A 17,591-nucleotide genomic window follows, 5' to 3' on the forward strand; every position below is an offset into this window, starting at 1 on the left:
TTTCATTTTAAAGAATTTTTTTAATTAATGAATTTTTTTAAGAATATTTTTCTTTTTCTTGCTTAAATCAGGACATGTAAAGACCAATATAATAAATATTGTACCTATTACACCTCTTATCATATAACATTCTCTTCTTCATTTAACATGTATTTACTATATAATTATGAATGTATGTAATGTACAAGTTTGTAATGTAAAAAGTTTTTAAAAAAATTAAAAGTGAATTGTTATACATAATTTATAATTATGTGTGAGCACTTTAGCTTAGCGATTTTCTTTTCATTTACTTTTTTTTATAGCTGTGTAATGTGTATACACAAAATCAGGCTTAGTAGAAAAGAAAAAATTTATAAATTCGGTATTGATCTTTACTGTATTACATTTATAAGAAAATAGATTATGTTCAATTAATTCCTAATGAAGAACAGTCCTATCTTCCTAAAATGAATCATTTTATATCAATCAATAAATTACTTCCAAATATACCAGATGCTTTTAGGGATAAGTATTTTTCAAATAGAGAAATGGAGGATTTGGTAGAACTTAAAAATATTATCGATAACTTATAACTAATCTATAACAATTGTATTAACATTTTTTTTCGTTTAATATATTATATTCTCATAGTTCACAATATTTTATAATAAAGTATATTTCTTATTTTTTTTAAGCGTCTTTTTAGAGTATCTATCTGTCACAACATTTTACTGAAAAATTTATAATCCTTAGTTCATCTTATTGTAATTTGTAAGTTTTATACATTATAACATTTTAACAAGTAATCTGTGAACACGTGAAATAACGATTACATATGAAAACATGAAAAGATAAATTTTTGATCAATCATTAATCAAGCATTTCATGGGTGTAAAAAATTTAATATGATATCTCGAAAATTATATTGTAATATTTTGTTTTGAATTCAGGTGCAAAAATTTGTCATTTATATAATTTGTGCTGTAGAAGGAAGCATGATCAAATGGTTAGATGTAATTTGTAAAAATTTCTATTTAACTTGAAATCTTTGAAATTGATAATATTTCCTATGATAATTTAAAATTTTCATAAGTTATGATTTATTAGAATATTTAAAATAATTCTTTAAGGATTGAAGTCAAATGTTACATGGTACGAATTATTTAAAATCAAATGTGAAAATGGGAGATAAATTTATAACAAGCAAGTAGTGATGCTAATAAATAGAAAAATATGTATTAGAGAAGAGACCCAGAGGTTATACGTTTATCATAAATAAAAATCCTTTTGTTTCTAATTATCCTAATGAAAATAAAGGCTTTTGACTATTATGAATAATAAAATGGGACAAATCTTATCTTTATTTTGATAAAAGATGTATTATTACATTCTCTATTTTTACTGAATTCAACTAGTTATATTCGCCATCAAAATGATCATTTATAAAAAAAATCATCATAATCATCAACATAACCAATATCATAATTATCATCATCATAAGAATCATTATAATCAAAAGAATCATCATCATAAGAGTCATTATCATCAGAAGAATCATCATCATAAGAGTCATCATTATCATAAAAATCATCATAAAAATCATCATAAAAATCATCATCATCATCATCATTATAAGAATCATCATCATCATAAGAATCATCATTGTCATTGTCATCATCATCATCATCATTATTATAAAAGGCACCATTGTGGTAATAATTGCCATTATTATTGTTATTGTTAAGAGCAACTAACGCCGTTATTATTACAAATGTTGCAAGTGCTGCAACTTTCCAAAATGCCATTTTTAAATTTTGGCTTGAAGATGATTTACAAAAAGAAGTTAAAGTATTTATATATGATTGGAAATTTTTGTAATAATATACAAGCGAAATGAAATTCATTTGGGCGTAATATATCACGTTTTAATTATGTTGAATATCGAAGTAGTACAATTAGAAAACAGATTACATAAAGTGATAAGCTGGTAATTTTCATGTGAAAAAGAAAAATAACTGCTTTAGACTAATTATTGTTGATCTTTGGAGAATCAATGTCACAAAGTTTTTATAGTTTTCATGTGCTTGTTTTATAATCGGTAACTTTCTATTTACTAGTTTGCAATCAGCCAATGATTATCTTTACCTAATGTGGTTAATTTCAAAAATAATTCATGATATAGTTTAAAAAGTTGAATTGTTATACTATTAAATTGCAATTTCCAACTCAATACAATTAGTAAATTAAAAATTAAGTCTCGAAAATAATTTTGCCATTTGTTCATTTTGATGAAATACACTAATATTAATAAAGTATTAAACGGTTGTTACCATAATTTTTATTGAATATAAATATCACAATTTGTTATGAGCATGATAAGACGATAAAATGTCAGAAATCACTATGTCATACAGCAGAGAAGCATCTTTCCCCCTCTGTATTTCACGTAATGAGTTTATATAATCTTCTCGTTTAACTTGGTGAAAAATAGCAGGTAGATAACCATTACAAATAAGGTACTGTGCCATAATTGAACGGCTCACGCGTCCATTACCATCATAAAACGGATGAATATGAGCTAGGGATGCATTAAGACGACAAGAAATCATGATAGGATGAATGGCAATATTTTTGCTTTCATCGTGAAACTTCATAAACTCTTCCATTAGTGCAGGTACTTCTACATCATACTATAAAGGATGCAAAATAACAAGTTAATAACTTGATTTTATCAAACAAGAAAAAATAAATTAGGTTTTACCGGATAAACTGTAAAAGGATCACCGTATGATTGTACTACAAATGTTCGAAATTTTCCTGCTTGTTGCATATTTTTTCTATTATACCATGGACAAAAATTTTCCATTGGAGTATCCTTTAGCATAATGCGATGAACTTTTTTTATCCCATCAATATTGATCTCTTGATTCAATTTGCGCACGGTATTGTAGATGAAATACGTAGCAAGAAGGTGATTACGAACCTCAATAATCTCTTTTTCGGATTTATCAGAAGAAGAAATAGAACTTGGAGGAGGAAATTTCTCATTCTTCAATAAATTATTTAGATTATAAGACTTGTTCAGCCTGTCCCAAATTTCCTGTGATTCTGATAGTTCTAATGTATTCGCTTCAATAGCACAACTTCTATGTGAAAAATTCACAATCATATTTTGCAAGATCTTCACAATGGGACTTTTGGTGCTAAGTAAATCAATCTCTTTTAAGTAATGGATATTTTTTTCTTGATATTCTGTTAATGAACAAAAATAAAATTTATCATTTTATGATGAAAAATCAATTGAAATAATTTAAAAAAGGATCGTAGTTGATTATACCATAATCTTTTGCACGCCATTCAAATGGACAATAATAGTCTCTCCAGACTTTTCCAGAATTAAAAAGTTCATACCACTCTTTTGATCCTTCCTCAAATTTTTTTAAGGGAGCATAAATCTGAAAGCAATATAAAGTTAGAAAATATTAATTTACATTAATGTATTTATGAAGTGAAAAAATACCTCATTCAGTAAAGCACGCCGTTGAGCCATGCGGATAGATACTGGGTAGAAAAAGATAAAATTTTTTAGCTAATGATCTATGACCATTCATTTTATCATAATTATGAGTAATATTGTGATAATCAAAAAGAAATTTTAATACACTAAACTTATAATATCTTAGGAACATTTGGTTTGGTCTCAACCAATTTTTTTTTTAAAAAAAATAAATATTCTGAGAAAAATATACATATTGGATAAGGTTTTCTAACCGCAACATCTTATCAGATTCACGTGATTTTGAAAGCAAGCTAGTGTTGTCCATCTGCACAATTGGACCAAATATCCGTCGTATGAAAAAAAAAACTCTTTCCCCTTTTTCTTCATTTCAGTAGTTTTCCGCAGTAATTTTGCGCAAGTTTATTTTTTTTAGTTTCTATTTGAAACACCCAAAGGGAAGAGGCCCTAATAGGGCGCCTCGGGCATAAGACGAGGTTTTATTGTTCTTATTACACCCATACTCAAAGGGTTGGTTATGTCTTATTTTCCAAGAGCCGACGATTTTGTTCTTGCACCCGGATACGACTATACGCCTGCTGGTCCTGATGACTTCGTTTTCAACCACGATACTTCACAAACAGTACCTCCTACTGAAGACAGTTTATCAGATACACCTTCATCTCATAACGACTTTGATGATATTAGGCCCTTTTCCTCGCCTAACAAAAATTATATTTTTTCTACAAAATACGAAAAGTTCCACGTGACTCCACACCATAGAGCCGGTTATAACAAGATTTACAATTTTAGGCGTTCAAAAAGTTTCTTTTTTGAGCTGGTTGATCATTTACCAGACACCAATCAACTTCAAGTGAAGATTTACACAAATGATTATCATATGTCCTCTAACCCAATTAATCATGATTCCACAAGCCGACTCCCTAATTTCAAATTTCAAATATCGAAACAGCTCACGCACTTTTTTTTAACACAAAAAGTTATTCCTCGAAGATTGCAAGAAAAATTTTTTACACATATTCGTAAAAAACTATTGGAGCGTTTGGATTTTATAAGATCACGTGCCCAAAAAAAAGACAAAAATAATCACATGACTAAAACTTTTTTTAATTTTTCGTATAAAAAATATAGATTTTATTTTGGAATTTACCTCCCATGTAATCATACTCACACAGTGGGTTTACTTCCCAATACTATTGCAACCTGCTCCATTCCGGTCCCTTTTACAATGTCACATCATCGTCATGCCTGTATCATCCACCATAAGAATCTTGTTCTTTATTCTATCTCGAAGGATAACAAAATTCCTGACTTTAGTCGTTGCAAAACATTCAAAGATTTTCATGCATCTCGCCTCTACAACAGATGGACCAAAAAGAAATTACATCAGAATTTTTCGAACCGATTGGGTATCTCTTTCACCACATCATACCATGCATATAACACTAATGTCGTCGCTACGAAAGGACTTGATTTTATTTATGGCAAATCTTATGGAAATCTTCAATTTACCCCCAGTTCATCTCCAAATGTAAAGAAAAGACAAGAAGCACGTTTTAACGCTTTGGTTAGGCACACTTTTCATAACGCCAAGCTGGATGATAATGCGCTAACGGATGATAAACTCCACGTTGCACGACGTCACAAATTATTATTCCAAAAAAATCAAAGTTTCATCACTCCCATTAAACACCTTCGATACAAGAAAAAATTTGTCATACCATCAAAAGAACATTACACCTTTCCAATCCCCGTTCATAAACCAAGAACTGTATCTGTACCCATTTTGGTAGAACCGATCTGCAACGATAGCTCTGTCGCACCTAAACCAATTGAGAATGTTATATCCCCAGTCAATATAAACCATTGGGAGAATGTACCTGAACATTATATTCCTTTAATTCCTCCATATGCCATTTATGAAGGTGGCCGATTGAATCAACCTTCTCGTATGAAAGTGTGGAAAAAGAAATTACAACCACTTGCAGTCGGCAGTGATGGCTGGCTAGCCTTCATGAAAGAAATTTATGATGATCACATATCAACGACAAAATACGAACAAGGAAAAATTGATGCCGGAATACAATGGGATACTACTCCTGATCAAGGCGAATACAGGAAAGATCTTTGCGATCTTATAATAGAAGTCACTAACACTAAACATGATTATGAGATGAAATTACTTGAAATCTCATCGGTAGTAACACCTGAATTTCCAATTTTATCTGGACCTATCAAGAATAGCAAACGCAAAAAACGCGAAAAACGTCAAGTACAAATATTACGAGAATTTGAACGGAAAAAACAGGAAGATACCGAAATCTTAGAAGACTTACGTTCTCAGGTTCTAAATTATGATGACATTTTTTACATGAATTATTATAGGAATGAATTCAGTTTGGCATATCAGCCTTGTGCTATTATGGATGATAGACCGTTTAAACGAAGTGCCAGTAATAATGGCAATTTAGATACTCACTATGGTTATCATATAGATAAAAAGGTTTGCTTGGTATCCGCCTCGAAGGATTTAGGTAACAGTTCGTCTACTCGTACTACTTAAGTACTCGTTAGTCATTTTTTATATAGGAATTTACACATATATTAGTTTCTTTTTGTACATGCTTATTAGCATTTTAGTTCTTTTCCTTTATGTTAGATTTTTAACAACTTAAAATAGTGTAAACCATTCCACCTCTTACAGTATTTACAGGTGGCAACCCTTGTGGTTGAAAGAAAAATACAGATTAATGCTTGTCAATTAATTGAAATTTAGCTATTTATAATGTTTAGATCGCCACAACTTCTTATTATTTCGTTAGGGTTCTTTATATAGTTCATACTTTTTCTTGGACATTGGTCCCTATTCGGTAGCGGAGGGGATCAATCTGGTTCGATGGATTCAAAGAAGTTCGGGTCCGCCCTAGGGTGGATGATAGCTAGATGTAGGGTAGCACCGTTAGGTATATGTCCTGTTAATAGCCTATCCGTCTTCACATAAAATAAAATAAAATAAAATAACCAAATATCCGTCAATGCTTTCTAATGGGTCTATAATAAAATTCTGGGAATTAAATGATAATTTTGCCATTATTAAAAATTAATGAAAGTAATTTCAAATTGTTGAACGAAAATTACTTTAATAACGCAACAACTGTACAATTGTAAGACAACTATTGTAAGTTCAGAATAAAAAATATGTGATGAATATTAAAAATCTTGTAGGATAAGGACTTCCCTATATAAAATATAAGCCATTTATTTTTCACACATTCAGAAATACAGAATGGTTTAAAAAAAGGAAAGAAATAAAATACCTATGATTCTTATGGTTTGATTCTAAACAAGAAAAGCCAACCGGGTGAATCGTAAGATTAACATATTCTCTTGATAATCCACCAACTTTAGCAGGTTCTTTTTTTCATCATGAAATCCACATTCTTTCATCCTTTGATAGAATAATGTGGATTCACAATTTGCCTCACACTTCGGAAGTATCCCTATAGAAATGAAAAAAAAATAAATATAATAAATATGTTTCCCAACAACTACGTCTTTCGCTTGGAGTTCAATAACTGTAATATCTTTGGAACGTTTAACTGCATATGTATGACATGACATTATCTTGTTTCTAAATAAGTTATACTTATATAAAACAAATAAATGTAGGGATCTGGTATGACCAAAAGTCTAAAATGTTACCTTTTCTAAAAGATCGTCTAACTTAAGATCCATTCCCAAGATAGTAGCATCTTCCCTTTATAATGTAATGCAATGATAAAAATGCTAGGGGTATATTAAAATAATTATTCTGTCGCCTATTAATTGAATTAAGTAAGTATAAATTATTAATCTTTCATAACCTACCGATTATCTGGAACACTACCCGTCTTAACCTAAAACTTCCATTTTGCTGGTTTTTTCTCTCTGAATCCTACTGGATCAGTTGAAATCTATTATCTCACGTTCTGCAAAACTATCTAATTGACTTCCAAGATAATTATTATGATCGCACATAGTTTTATAAACTGCTTCAAGATGCCAAATTTCTTTGGTGATTTCCTCGCGAAGGTTACTAAGATGTGCCGACTCTTGAGCAACTCCTTCTGTAATAAGATGATATCCATCTTCACGATCTATTATTTGAACTCCCTCGAGTTCACGTTGACTTTTATTCCTTTACAAACTAAAGTAGCATCATTGGTAGTAGTCGCTGTTTCAGCAATCATAAGTAGATCTATCTGTTTTTTTTCCTGATATTCTGGAATAAAAACTTAGGCTCTATACATAAAATGATGTGACACTATTATCAGATTTGAGAGCCAAAGCAAGATCTAAAAATATAAAAATATACAACAATTGGTATGATAATTATACCTCTTATAGGTGTCTCCTAATGATTAAATAAAGGAATTTCTATTATTTTGTTTTCCTTCGTTCCTAGGTACTTGAGGCCAATATCATTCAAAGTATATAAAAATGACTTTTTTCTGATGATGTCTAATGTAACAGAAAATAATTTCTTCTTTAAATAAAGTAGGTAAGAATTTTCAAATCATATTTTACTTCAAAAGCAATATGCTATGACTATTCTATACCAAAAACTTAATGTTGAATTAATAAGACGTGCATAATATGTATTTCGTTTAATAAACCAAATCCTTTATAGACAATGCCATATATTGATCCATCTACTTTAAAATGAATGATAAGTAAAATTATCTTTCAAAAGTGAGTTTTTTTATTATAATACATAAACATTATTGTTCACCTCTATACTTTCGTAAAAATTCAAATCCATTAAAATTTATTAATTCTCTGCTTATGATTTTTTATGAATGGATTTAGCATACTTATACTGTATATTCTTCTTTTGCATAAGAAAGCTTGTTTGCAAGATTTCGCAATCTAATAATAAAGCATAATTAAATAATAGATAATAATGAATATTTATTCTTACGTACCAAAGTCAAAGTATGTCTTGGATGAGTTCCAGGTATTCCTTCTATTAACATATAATATTTTTTTTTATAACAAATTATTTATAATTCAATCTTTCTTATAACTTTTAAAAATTATACGCAAATACTATGTAAATTTATGGCAAGCTCTCCTTTACGTTATGGACTTATAAAAGGTTTCGCATCTGATACCCACATGATAAAATGTAAAATTTGAAAAAAACCATCATTGATAAATATAGTTAGTTCTTTGTTACATTATAAATATACCATGCTTAAATAATCAAGTAAATGGTGGAATTTCTTGCATCACAGTGTACTTGAATACTTCAGTAGAATTTACATAATATAATTATAATAATAATTTCAATCATTAATTTATTTTAATAATAGAATAAATAATTATTATAAATAAAAAATTTAATAATTTTTTTTTGGATTAAAAATACAATTGAGTATAATTATTCATGTTGTTATGTATTTTTCTAATAATGTTACCATTCATTCAAGAAATTTGTTTATTGCATATTATTGTCAACTTTGCAATCTTCTTAATCTTCTTTCTGAATAAATAATCTGAAATACAAAATATGTGAGTACTGTACTATTGAACCAAAAAATATGAATGATTGGGTTGGCATGGTAACAGAACTTTTGCTTAATCTGAAATATATAAAGACGCCCTTCAGAAAAGCAAAAGGGTCGCAGCATCTCAGCGATACACAACTGTTAGTTTTCATCAAGGTTTTGAACCAAGTTACAATGGCTAATTTCTGTTATTCATGCAGCAAAAGCCAAGCACTCAAAGATTTGCAATCATCAGGAAATTCCTAAAAACAGAGAAGGACGTTCACAGTATCTGTCCCCCACATGCTAAGACAGCAAACTGTGGCCACGATGTGCTTCCAGTTCTCTGAATCTAAGAATGACCTCAATGAGAACAAATAATTGACATGAAAAAGATGTCAAAAAAACTGTTGAAAAGGTTGTGTTCCTCCTCAACAGGTGTTTTTTAAAATATATTGAAAAGGTTTGTGCCTCCTCAACAGGGGATTTTAAAATTCACCATCTAGATCATACTCCAAGTACATGCTAAGCCCCCTTAAGAACTTAACAGCAATTGATAAGAAACACTTGGATATTGCCTTTTGAACCCTCACAACATTTTAATGATAAAATAATACCTTAATATTGATGGCATCTGCTAATAGCTTAAAGTCTCTCTGTTGCAAAGTAAATGATACAAAAGATTATTAGATATCTAATACTAAAAATGTTAAAACTATCATCAGCAGAATATTTTTTTTCCTTTGTCACCTTACCACAAATGTACTGTATATTCAAACATTTCACATTCTGCTTCTAATCTTGATTATTGAGGGAGAGTGATTCTTAGTTGCATAGTTATTAGAAGAATTAATATGAGAGATAATGCTGGACATTAGCGTGAGATAGTACGCCATGCTGCCCCGAAAGACTTATTAGCGAGAGATTTCAAAAAAAAAAAATAAATAAAACGTGTAGAAAATTTATTATAAAGTTTAGAAAATGTGAAATAGTGTAAAAAAAAATGAATCATTTTTCGTTATAAAGTGTAGAAAGAGTGAAATATTGTTGTAACGTGTAGAAACTTCGTTATAAAGTTTAGAAAATTTACTATATTGTAAAAAAAACAAATTATCTTTTTTTGTTATAAAGTGTAATATTGTAAGAAAAAAAAACTTACTTACAGGATAAAGGAAAGGTAAGGTATTTATATTTTTTTTTTTTGAGGTATATGAGTAGTTTTTTCCAACGAAATTGATTAATTATGACTCATTAACTTACGAGTCACGGCTAATATTATAACAAACACATTAATTTCCTATTTAATAAATATTTTCCACAGTGCCTCGCGTAATATAATTTTACCTTTCCATAATATCATCATAGAAGTTAATATTTTTTTCTAAGGTAAATTCATTTATATTATTTTAGTTCTTGAAGAGTTGTGTATAATAGTAAAATTAGTAAAATTCAGGTCAAAAAAAAGTACGCGACAATAACGAATTTTGAAGTTACGTAAGTTACGCCAAAATATAAAAAATCGTGACATAATCAAATATGATTATTACTAATTGAGTTATTATTATTACCATATGATCATGCTGAATCATTACGACTTTACGTCTTTACGTGAACATGATTTGACGGCTAGTCATTTGTATCGAAAAAATTTCATCCTCAGATAGATGATAAAATGATAAAATACATTACTCTTAAATTTCATTGTGATATCATCGAAAAAAATTTATTATAGCGGACTTTAACTATAAAAATAAAAAATATTAATAGATTTTTAAACTTCATACAAAAATATTTTTTTATTGTTATAAAAATTTTGTTATAAAAACCAAAAAAAAAATTATAATCAATTATAAAAGAAAGAACATTTTTAAAAGAAATATTTACTTAATAAAATAAATAATATAATAATAAATATATTAAAGTCTTTTAAAATTAAAAAAGACCATTCATATACCGCAAATTTTTTAATATATTTTATTACATTTTGCTTAATGTTATTATCAAGTTTCAACTAGTAATTATTCTATGATAAATTAATTTAACCATCAAATGATTTCCAAAATTTTTTGTCCAAACGAAATGCATTGTCATATTTAAGCATCACTTTTATCGCTCCCCATCTTCCCTTCCTATCTATCAAACGTTCGTAAAATTTCTGATTCTCTATATAATGAGTTTCTAACCACGAATTCATGTTTGGAGGTTTATTTAAATAGGCTATATTGAGCGTAAATCCCGCAAAACGGATGATGGCTCTTATAGTCTCAGCAATATTATCTTTATGAAATAGGTCGGCCACATTCCGGGAAGTAATTGGTTCAAGGGATGTAGAGATTTGTCTACACTTGACAAAGAGTGCGATAATGGCAATTGGGGTGAGGGTTATTACCATCATTAACATCAGAAAAATATATAATTTTTTTGTCAATTTTTGATTACTAAAATTTACTATTGGTTTTTTGACCCTATACATAGTCATATCAAGGCTCAAAAAATAGATGAGCAAGAACATCGAGAAACCAGAAATGAATTTCATAACCCAAATTAAAAACTCTAAACTTTTTTGTCCTCTAAAGTGGAAATCAATATAAATAAACCAAATTACGATCCACGTAACAACAAAATAGAATTCAAAATAATTGACGAACCAATCTATTTTATTTCTATCACTTGTAAATGCACCAATGTAAATGGTATAAGTATTAATTGACATCATTACTATAAGCTGAAAAAACTTTAAAAAATATTTTAAATCAACAAATGGTTTTGTTTTTATCTCAAGTTTATCGATTAACTTATCAACAAAATCATTATTACTACTTTTCTTTTCTACTGATGTAAATCTCTCTTGTAAATATTTCACATAATCTTTGAAAAAAGATGAAGCTTGATACATTTGCATCATTATTTTAAAAGAACAAGATAAAAAGTGATAATTTTTTAAATTTCCACGATCAAATTATAATCATTGCCGACAAGCCATAAAATGATCTAAGCCATAATATGATTTCAAGTATGTGGCGCAGCAATCGTCCGTTAACGTTAATATTTTTGATCCAATCAATTAAACGTTAAGAAATCGAAATGTAAGAGATATTTTTCGAACTACAGCAAAAGCTGTTGATTCGATAGTCAAGAGCATCTGTTCATTTCATAATAAATTATAATTAAAACTTTTTTTTTTATTTTTAAATATTTTTGAAAAATAACGACTAGTATACACAGAATTCATAATTATTTTAACTGAAAAAATGAAAAAGTAAAGGTTAGCCCTACAATTCATTCTTATACCCTGAGTCATAAAGCCTATCACCTAATACTATCGACGGGTTTAAATATTTAGACACAAAAAATTGATATGATCAAGCTTGTTAATAAAGAATGGGAGAAAGTAAAATATAAGGTCGCCTCAACCATTTATTTGATTTATTTTGATTTATTATTAAAAAAATGTCGGCAAATATTTACAGTAAATTAATGCAACGCTCGTAATCTGTATACTATATATGTAGTATATTTTTTTGGATTTTTGTAATGATAATAAAAGAATCAATAGATAAATAGAAATTTAAGACGTATTACATTGTTAATTGCGTAGCCGTTAACCCTACATACATATGCAATTGTGAAAATTTCAAATTCATTTTTACTTTTATTTCGTGAAATATGAGGAAAAATTCTAGCTTGAAAAAGACTTTTTAGAAAAGAAAAAGTTACCCATCGTACAGAATAATTTTTTTTCTCAGTTTCATATGAGAATGTGGATTTCGTGTTATCGTAATTCTGGCCAGCATTATAAATTTTGGCCCGAGTTACTGACCGATCTGCATTCGTTATGAAAATCTTTGAAAATTTGCGAGCGAAAAAGAATTGTTTCAAAAAAATTAATTTATGAAAATTATGATGTGTATTTTATTATTAAAGTGTGTAATATCTCAATGACCTTCGATACATTTGCCATAATCAAATTTATGGCGAAATTTTATTTGTTTTATTGCTTTATAATGTATCTAGATTTTATTGAAAATTTTCAGAGCAAATAAATTTAAAGAAAACGTGCGTAAACAGATAGGATTTAAGTTGATAAATTATAAAAGGTTAGGCTTTACGAATTTTAAAAAAAGAAAATTAATTAGATTTGATCCAAATTATTGTGTAATTGCGGTAAACTATAAAAAGCAAAGCAAAGCCACAATTCATTGAATATGGAAATTACCGACTTGATATACATAATTGATCAATCGGTCATCGATCGACGTACGCATAAAAATAAAAATATCCAGTACCTGAATAATGAAGTAAGATTGAAATTTCCGTGTGGCTTATTTTAATAAGTTACGAAAATAAGCTTTCCGGCCTACATTAAAATTTCTGACCTGCATTACGGTGATCTTTGCCGGAATTATGTGCAAATAGGCAACTTATTTTCAGAATAAATACGACAATCATTTATAATCTGTAAATTATCGAAAAAGAAAAAAAAAAATGAAAACCCCTGGAAGATCGGTATGGTCAAAAGTAAAACCTGTGCGTCATTTTTAAAAATGAAACTATTATCGCTAAATTCCTTCCTTTTTTTATCTATTTAGCCGAATACCGTTATCATATTAATTATATTTGATCTTGTAATGGATTTACTTTTCAGTGTAAGGGTTCGAGAAGTAGAATGGCTTTATATTCCAAAGTAAGAAAGATTTATTGAAATGTATTTTTTTTTTGTATACTAAATTTTCATTCACCAGAAACTTTTTATTACCTTCTCCCACGACATTAGTACTGTAATATTATTAATATCATTGGCAATAAATACATTATTTGTACTTTATTTATCACGTGAATTACATTCATTAGGATCAAACGTGAATTCTGTAGTTTTATTATTTTTTACCTTACTTTCATGTGCCGATGTTGAAACGTTAAATATTTTACAAAGTTATAAATTTTTTGGAAGTAAATTTAGTGATAGTACTGCAAGAAAAATTTTTTGGGTTGCTTGTTTAGGTATATTTGTTGAAGATATACCTCAAATTTCAATTCAAGTAAGTGAAGTTTGAAAAATTATAAATGATTTAATATATTTATTTATTAAGTTGCTTTTTTTTTTCCTAAAAATATTAGATATTGTATTTTTTGACAGTAGGCTATTATGATACATTAACTTCATTATCATTGGTTTCATCTTGTACAACAATTGCAGTACACGTAATTGGTAGAGTATTTAATATAAAAGAAGCGATATGCCCAAAAAGATTAGATGATTCTGAGGAAAGTAGTAGATTGAATATTATAATCGCGAAGTAATTCATTATATCAAGAAAGATGGGAGAGCGACGATTATGGTAAAGAGGAGTACTAAAAAATATTTGACGATTCTTAAAAATTAAAAAATTTAGATAATTTTTTTATTAATCATTTTTTCAGTAATAAATATTTGTTTTTATATTTATACTTTTTATTACCTCCGTGTAATTATTTATTCTGCATTACCAAGAATTATATACCCGATAACTGTTTTTATCTCGTGATATATACACTTTAAAATAAATACAAAGGTTATGATAATTTTAATTTAAAACAATTATTATATATTTATGAATATTTATAGATTTAAACAATTCGGTCTTTAGGCCAGATAAATAAACTTTTTAAGACAATATAGTATATGAAGTTTAAAAATGATGCGTTCTAGCGGGTTCATATATCAAAATTTTTGTAATATATTAACATAAAATAAGGATGACCATCAGTTAATTATAAGATAATTTAGTCATAATTTAAATGTAATTATTTAAGATATCTGTTTTCAATCTGAAAAAAATCTTATCAGATTAATATTAAAGAAGAATACTTCATTATTACAATGAATATATATCATTTTGTTAATAAATCTACTTTTATTATTTATTCATTTTAATAATTTAGTATCTATGAACAACGTACCAATACATAATAATAAAAGTTTTTGTCATAATCATTTTTTTGCAAAATCCGATGGACGTGAATTCGTTGTTATTGTGATTTCATTATAATTATTATATGAATAAAAAAATTTATTTTTATTATTAAACTAATTGATAAATTTCATCTTAAGTTAAAAAAAAAACTCGATATTTTAAGTTTTTATTAATACAGTAAATAATAATTGTTAACAATAAATATAACGGTACAAAGTCTATTCATTTAGTAATTGTATTAACTGGTTTAGTCTTTAATATTTACAATATTCCTGTTCGATGGTGAACATCCTTCTTGGCTCTTGGCTAAAACGAATAAAACGTAATTCTTATATACATGTAATTTTCTTGGCTTTAATACAGTAACTACGTTAAATTTACTAAATTTGAGAGCCAAGATATTGATCTACATAATATTTACTATCGCGAATAACAAATACTCAGACCTTTATTTTGTGCTTGTCCACTAAATATAGCTGAAAATTGAAATCATAAATAAATTTTTTCACACGTGCTAAGCTACTAACGTACATATACTCGAAGATCAGAAGATTCAATTACAATATCATCAATGTGACAATAAAAGAAATATGAAACACGCTAAACGCGATAAGATTCTCATTACTTATGATATAAAGGATATCCAAATTATGTAATTCTTTTACAAATTTATATAAATGTGTCGTCCTTTTTTTCTTTAATTTATCAAGTCAACTTATAATTAAATAATCATTATATGGCTCTGAAAAGAGTTATTTTTATTAAATTGAATTTTTGATGATTGATTAAAACATTTATAAAAACTACCCTCGTAAAAATTATTAAGATGAAATTTGCTCTAGAATTATTTCTGGTTTTAACCTTAGTTTTTTTTTCCACTAATTTTGTTTCTATACCGATTAAAAATGGTATCATCCCTAAAAGAGAGTCAGACAATGAACGTGAATCAAAATTTTCTCTCTCTCCTCCGCTTGGTGAATTTTCAAAAGATTCAAGATTTCCTCTTTCTGATGATTTTTCATTCAAGAAATCGTCGAAAAAATATGATGATAGGAAATTGCCTAAATTCCTTAAATTTCCGAAGGGTATTTAATTGTAGTTACTTTTATAAAATCTATAAATTTTTGTTCTTAGGTTTAAATAAATTACGAATTAGTAAGACTATTATTATTACACTTTAATTTATTTATTTATCATAAGTTTGAAATAGTAAAAAATATATAAATTAACGAATATGAAAAAATGAAATAATATATATGTTTATAATCATTACCACCGCGTATATGTTATTAAGAATTATTTGAATAAGCAAATTTCTATGAAAAAATAACTCCCAATATGAGTTTTAAGTATATAAATCATAAATTACTTTGAATCACTTATTTATATACCTAAATGAAAATTAAAAATGAATTTATTAATTAAATAAAAATCAACTAGTTTTAAATAATAAGCTTTAATCAAAAGCAGCTTGCTTTATAATTTCAATAGTTTTGAATATTTTAACAAATATTTTATATTTACAACTATCTCCAATTCATCCTTTTTGAAACGACCCTAAAAAATTTTAAAAAAAGATAAAGGAATATTAAAAAAATATTTTTTTTTTATATTTATATATATTTCAGTCTGCGTCACTAAAAAAAATGCAGCCACGTGACAAACATCACGTGTAGATCACGTAATTGTCACTCCTTAATCGTCCCCTGCCTTGATCGATGCCCCTGCAATATTTATAATTTACAATTTACACCAATAAAAACAGTAAGCGCAGATCACGTGACAAATTTTGGCATATCGAATATTTATTTTACTTGTTTTACAAATTTTTAAACAAATTAACAATAACACTAAAACATTATGAACACTAGCTAGCAACCGGGGCAACGCCCGGTCCTACTGGTTAGTATATTATATTGAAAAGTGAAACCCTACAAACTTCTAATAATCTAGAAGGCAATACGTGTGGATAAAGAATTATATATCGGTAACAAAATTTGAATGATGACTCATCAAAAATGACTGTTTAACGCGCGCACAGATTCCATGCTTATGGAACTAGACTAAAAATATAAAAAAAACCAAAGCGTTCACTACGATAAAAAAAATTACCAATTGCTAAAGAAGGAAGAAATAAGTTTATAATTTTAGAAAACTTCTAGCACGCAAACTTAAACTAAAAATTTCCAAGCTGATGAAGAAAAAATAATTATAATTGTACCATAGAAAATAGATATAGTAGATTGGTCTATGTGAACGCACTCAGTTTTTTATTACTGTAAAGAATATACAATTTCCGTTATACAGTATAGCACGATATAATTCATGCATATTGTTTTTGCTTTTTAAGACAAGGTTCTCGTGAATTTTAGCAACTAATTACTTTATTAACAACGCTAGTAAAATTAACATTTAATATATGGTTTGTTATATTCAGTGCACAATATCAACTATCTTCTACGTACAGTACATATTCCCAAATTATAACTAAAAAAAAACACATTATTCAATACTGAGTGTATAACTTTCGGATCCCCCTGAAAGAACAAGAACAGAAAGATCCATAAAATAAGAATTAATTAATCTCTTAGAGTCATCGATACTAGAAGTAAG

At 27.7% G+C, this 17,591-nt stretch overlaps 6 protein-coding genes across 7 annotated transcripts; 3 read left to right on the forward strand and 3 right to left on the reverse strand.

Moving 5' to 3' along the window:
* Positions 1–1,055: 1,055 nt before the first annotated feature.
* OCT59_006324 (uncharacterized protein) lies at positions 1,056–1,832 on the reverse strand. Its single transcript, XM_066141197.1, has one exon. The coding sequence runs from the start codon at positions 1,782–1,784 to the stop codon at positions 1,416–1,418; it is 369 nt and encodes a 122-aa protein (XP_065998012.1). The 5' UTR covers positions 1,785–1,832; the 3' UTR covers positions 1,056–1,415.
* A 501-nt stretch (positions 1,833–2,333) lies between these two features.
* OCT59_006325 (uncharacterized protein) lies at positions 2,334–3,529 on the reverse strand (the record flags this gene model as incomplete). The annotated part of the gene is made up of 4 exons (XM_066141199.1): positions 2,334–2,669; positions 2,741–3,231; positions 3,317–3,434; positions 3,500–3,529. The coding sequence occupies 4 exons, from the start codon at positions 3,527–3,529 to the stop codon at positions 2,334–2,336; spliced, it is 975 nt and encodes a 324-aa protein (XP_065998013.1).
* Positions 3,530–4,013: 484 nt separating this feature from the next.
* Positions 4,014–6,059, forward strand: OCT59_006326 (uncharacterized protein; the record flags this gene model as incomplete). The annotated part of the gene is made up of 2 exons (XM_066141200.1): positions 4,014–4,234; positions 4,628–6,059. The coding sequence occupies 2 exons, from the start codon at positions 4,014–4,016 to the stop codon at positions 6,057–6,059; spliced, it is 1,653 nt and encodes a 550-aa protein (XP_065998014.1).
* A 4,738-nt stretch (positions 6,060–10,797) lies between these two features.
* Positions 10,798–11,975, reverse strand: OCT59_006327 (uncharacterized protein). The gene has a single exon (XM_025313866.2). It carries the CDS (start codon positions 11,927–11,929, stop codon positions 11,063–11,065), a length of 867 nt encoding a protein of 288 aa, XP_025186349.1. The 5' UTR covers positions 11,930–11,975; the 3' UTR covers positions 10,798–11,062.
* Positions 11,976–13,502: 1,527 nt separating this feature from the next.
* Positions 13,503–14,467, forward strand: OCT59_006328 (uncharacterized protein). Of its 2 annotated transcripts, XM_066141201.1 has the most exons (4): positions 13,503–13,530; positions 13,614–13,708; positions 13,799–14,063; positions 14,143–14,467. In XM_066141201.1, the coding sequence occupies exons 1-4, from the start codon at positions 13,510–13,512 to the stop codon at positions 14,323–14,325; spliced, it is 564 nt and encodes a 187-aa protein (XP_065998015.1). In that variant the 5' UTR covers positions 13,503–13,509; the 3' UTR covers positions 14,326–14,467. The 2 variants fall into 2 exon arrangements, with proteins under 2 accessions (XP_065998015.1, XP_025186350.1); XM_025313867.2 differs by lacking the exon at positions 13,503–13,530 and having other exon boundaries at positions 13,533–13,708.
* Positions 14,468–15,804: 1,337 nt separating this feature from the next.
* On the forward strand, positions 15,805–16,071 carry OCT59_006329 (uncharacterized protein; the record flags this gene model as incomplete). The annotated part of the gene is made up of 1 exon (XM_025313868.2): positions 15,805–16,071. The coding sequence occupies one exon, from the start codon at positions 15,805–15,807 to the stop codon at positions 16,069–16,071; it is 267 nt and encodes an 88-aa protein (XP_025186351.1).
* Positions 16,072–17,591: the final 1,520 nt, after the last annotated feature.

This window comes from Rhizophagus irregularis, chromosome 14 (genome assembly GCF_026210795.1).
Source record: "Rhizophagus irregularis chromosome 14, complete sequence".
Taxonomy (NCBI): domain Eukaryota; kingdom Fungi; phylum Glomeromycota; class Glomeromycetes; order Glomerales; family Glomeraceae; genus Rhizophagus; species Rhizophagus irregularis.

Coding starts and splice junctions, on each gene's coding strand:
- OCT59_006324 (XM_066141197.1), bottom strand. CDS start 1,784: ATGGCATTTTGGAAAGTTGCAGCACTTGCAACATTTGTAATAATAACG.
- OCT59_006327 (XM_025313866.2), bottom strand. CDS start 11,929: ATGATGCAAATGTATCAAGCTTCATCTTTTTTCAAAGATTATGTGAAA.
- OCT59_006328 (XM_066141201.1), top strand. CDS start 13,510: ATGAAAACCCCTGGAAGATCG. Junction 13,709..13,798: donor GAATGGCTTTATATTCCAAA/GTAAGAAAGATT, acceptor CCACGACATTAG/TACTGTAATATTATTAATAT. Junction 14,064..14,142: donor TACCTCAAATTTCAATTCAA/GTAAGTGAAGTT, acceptor TAAAAATATTAG/ATATTGTATTTTTTGACAGT.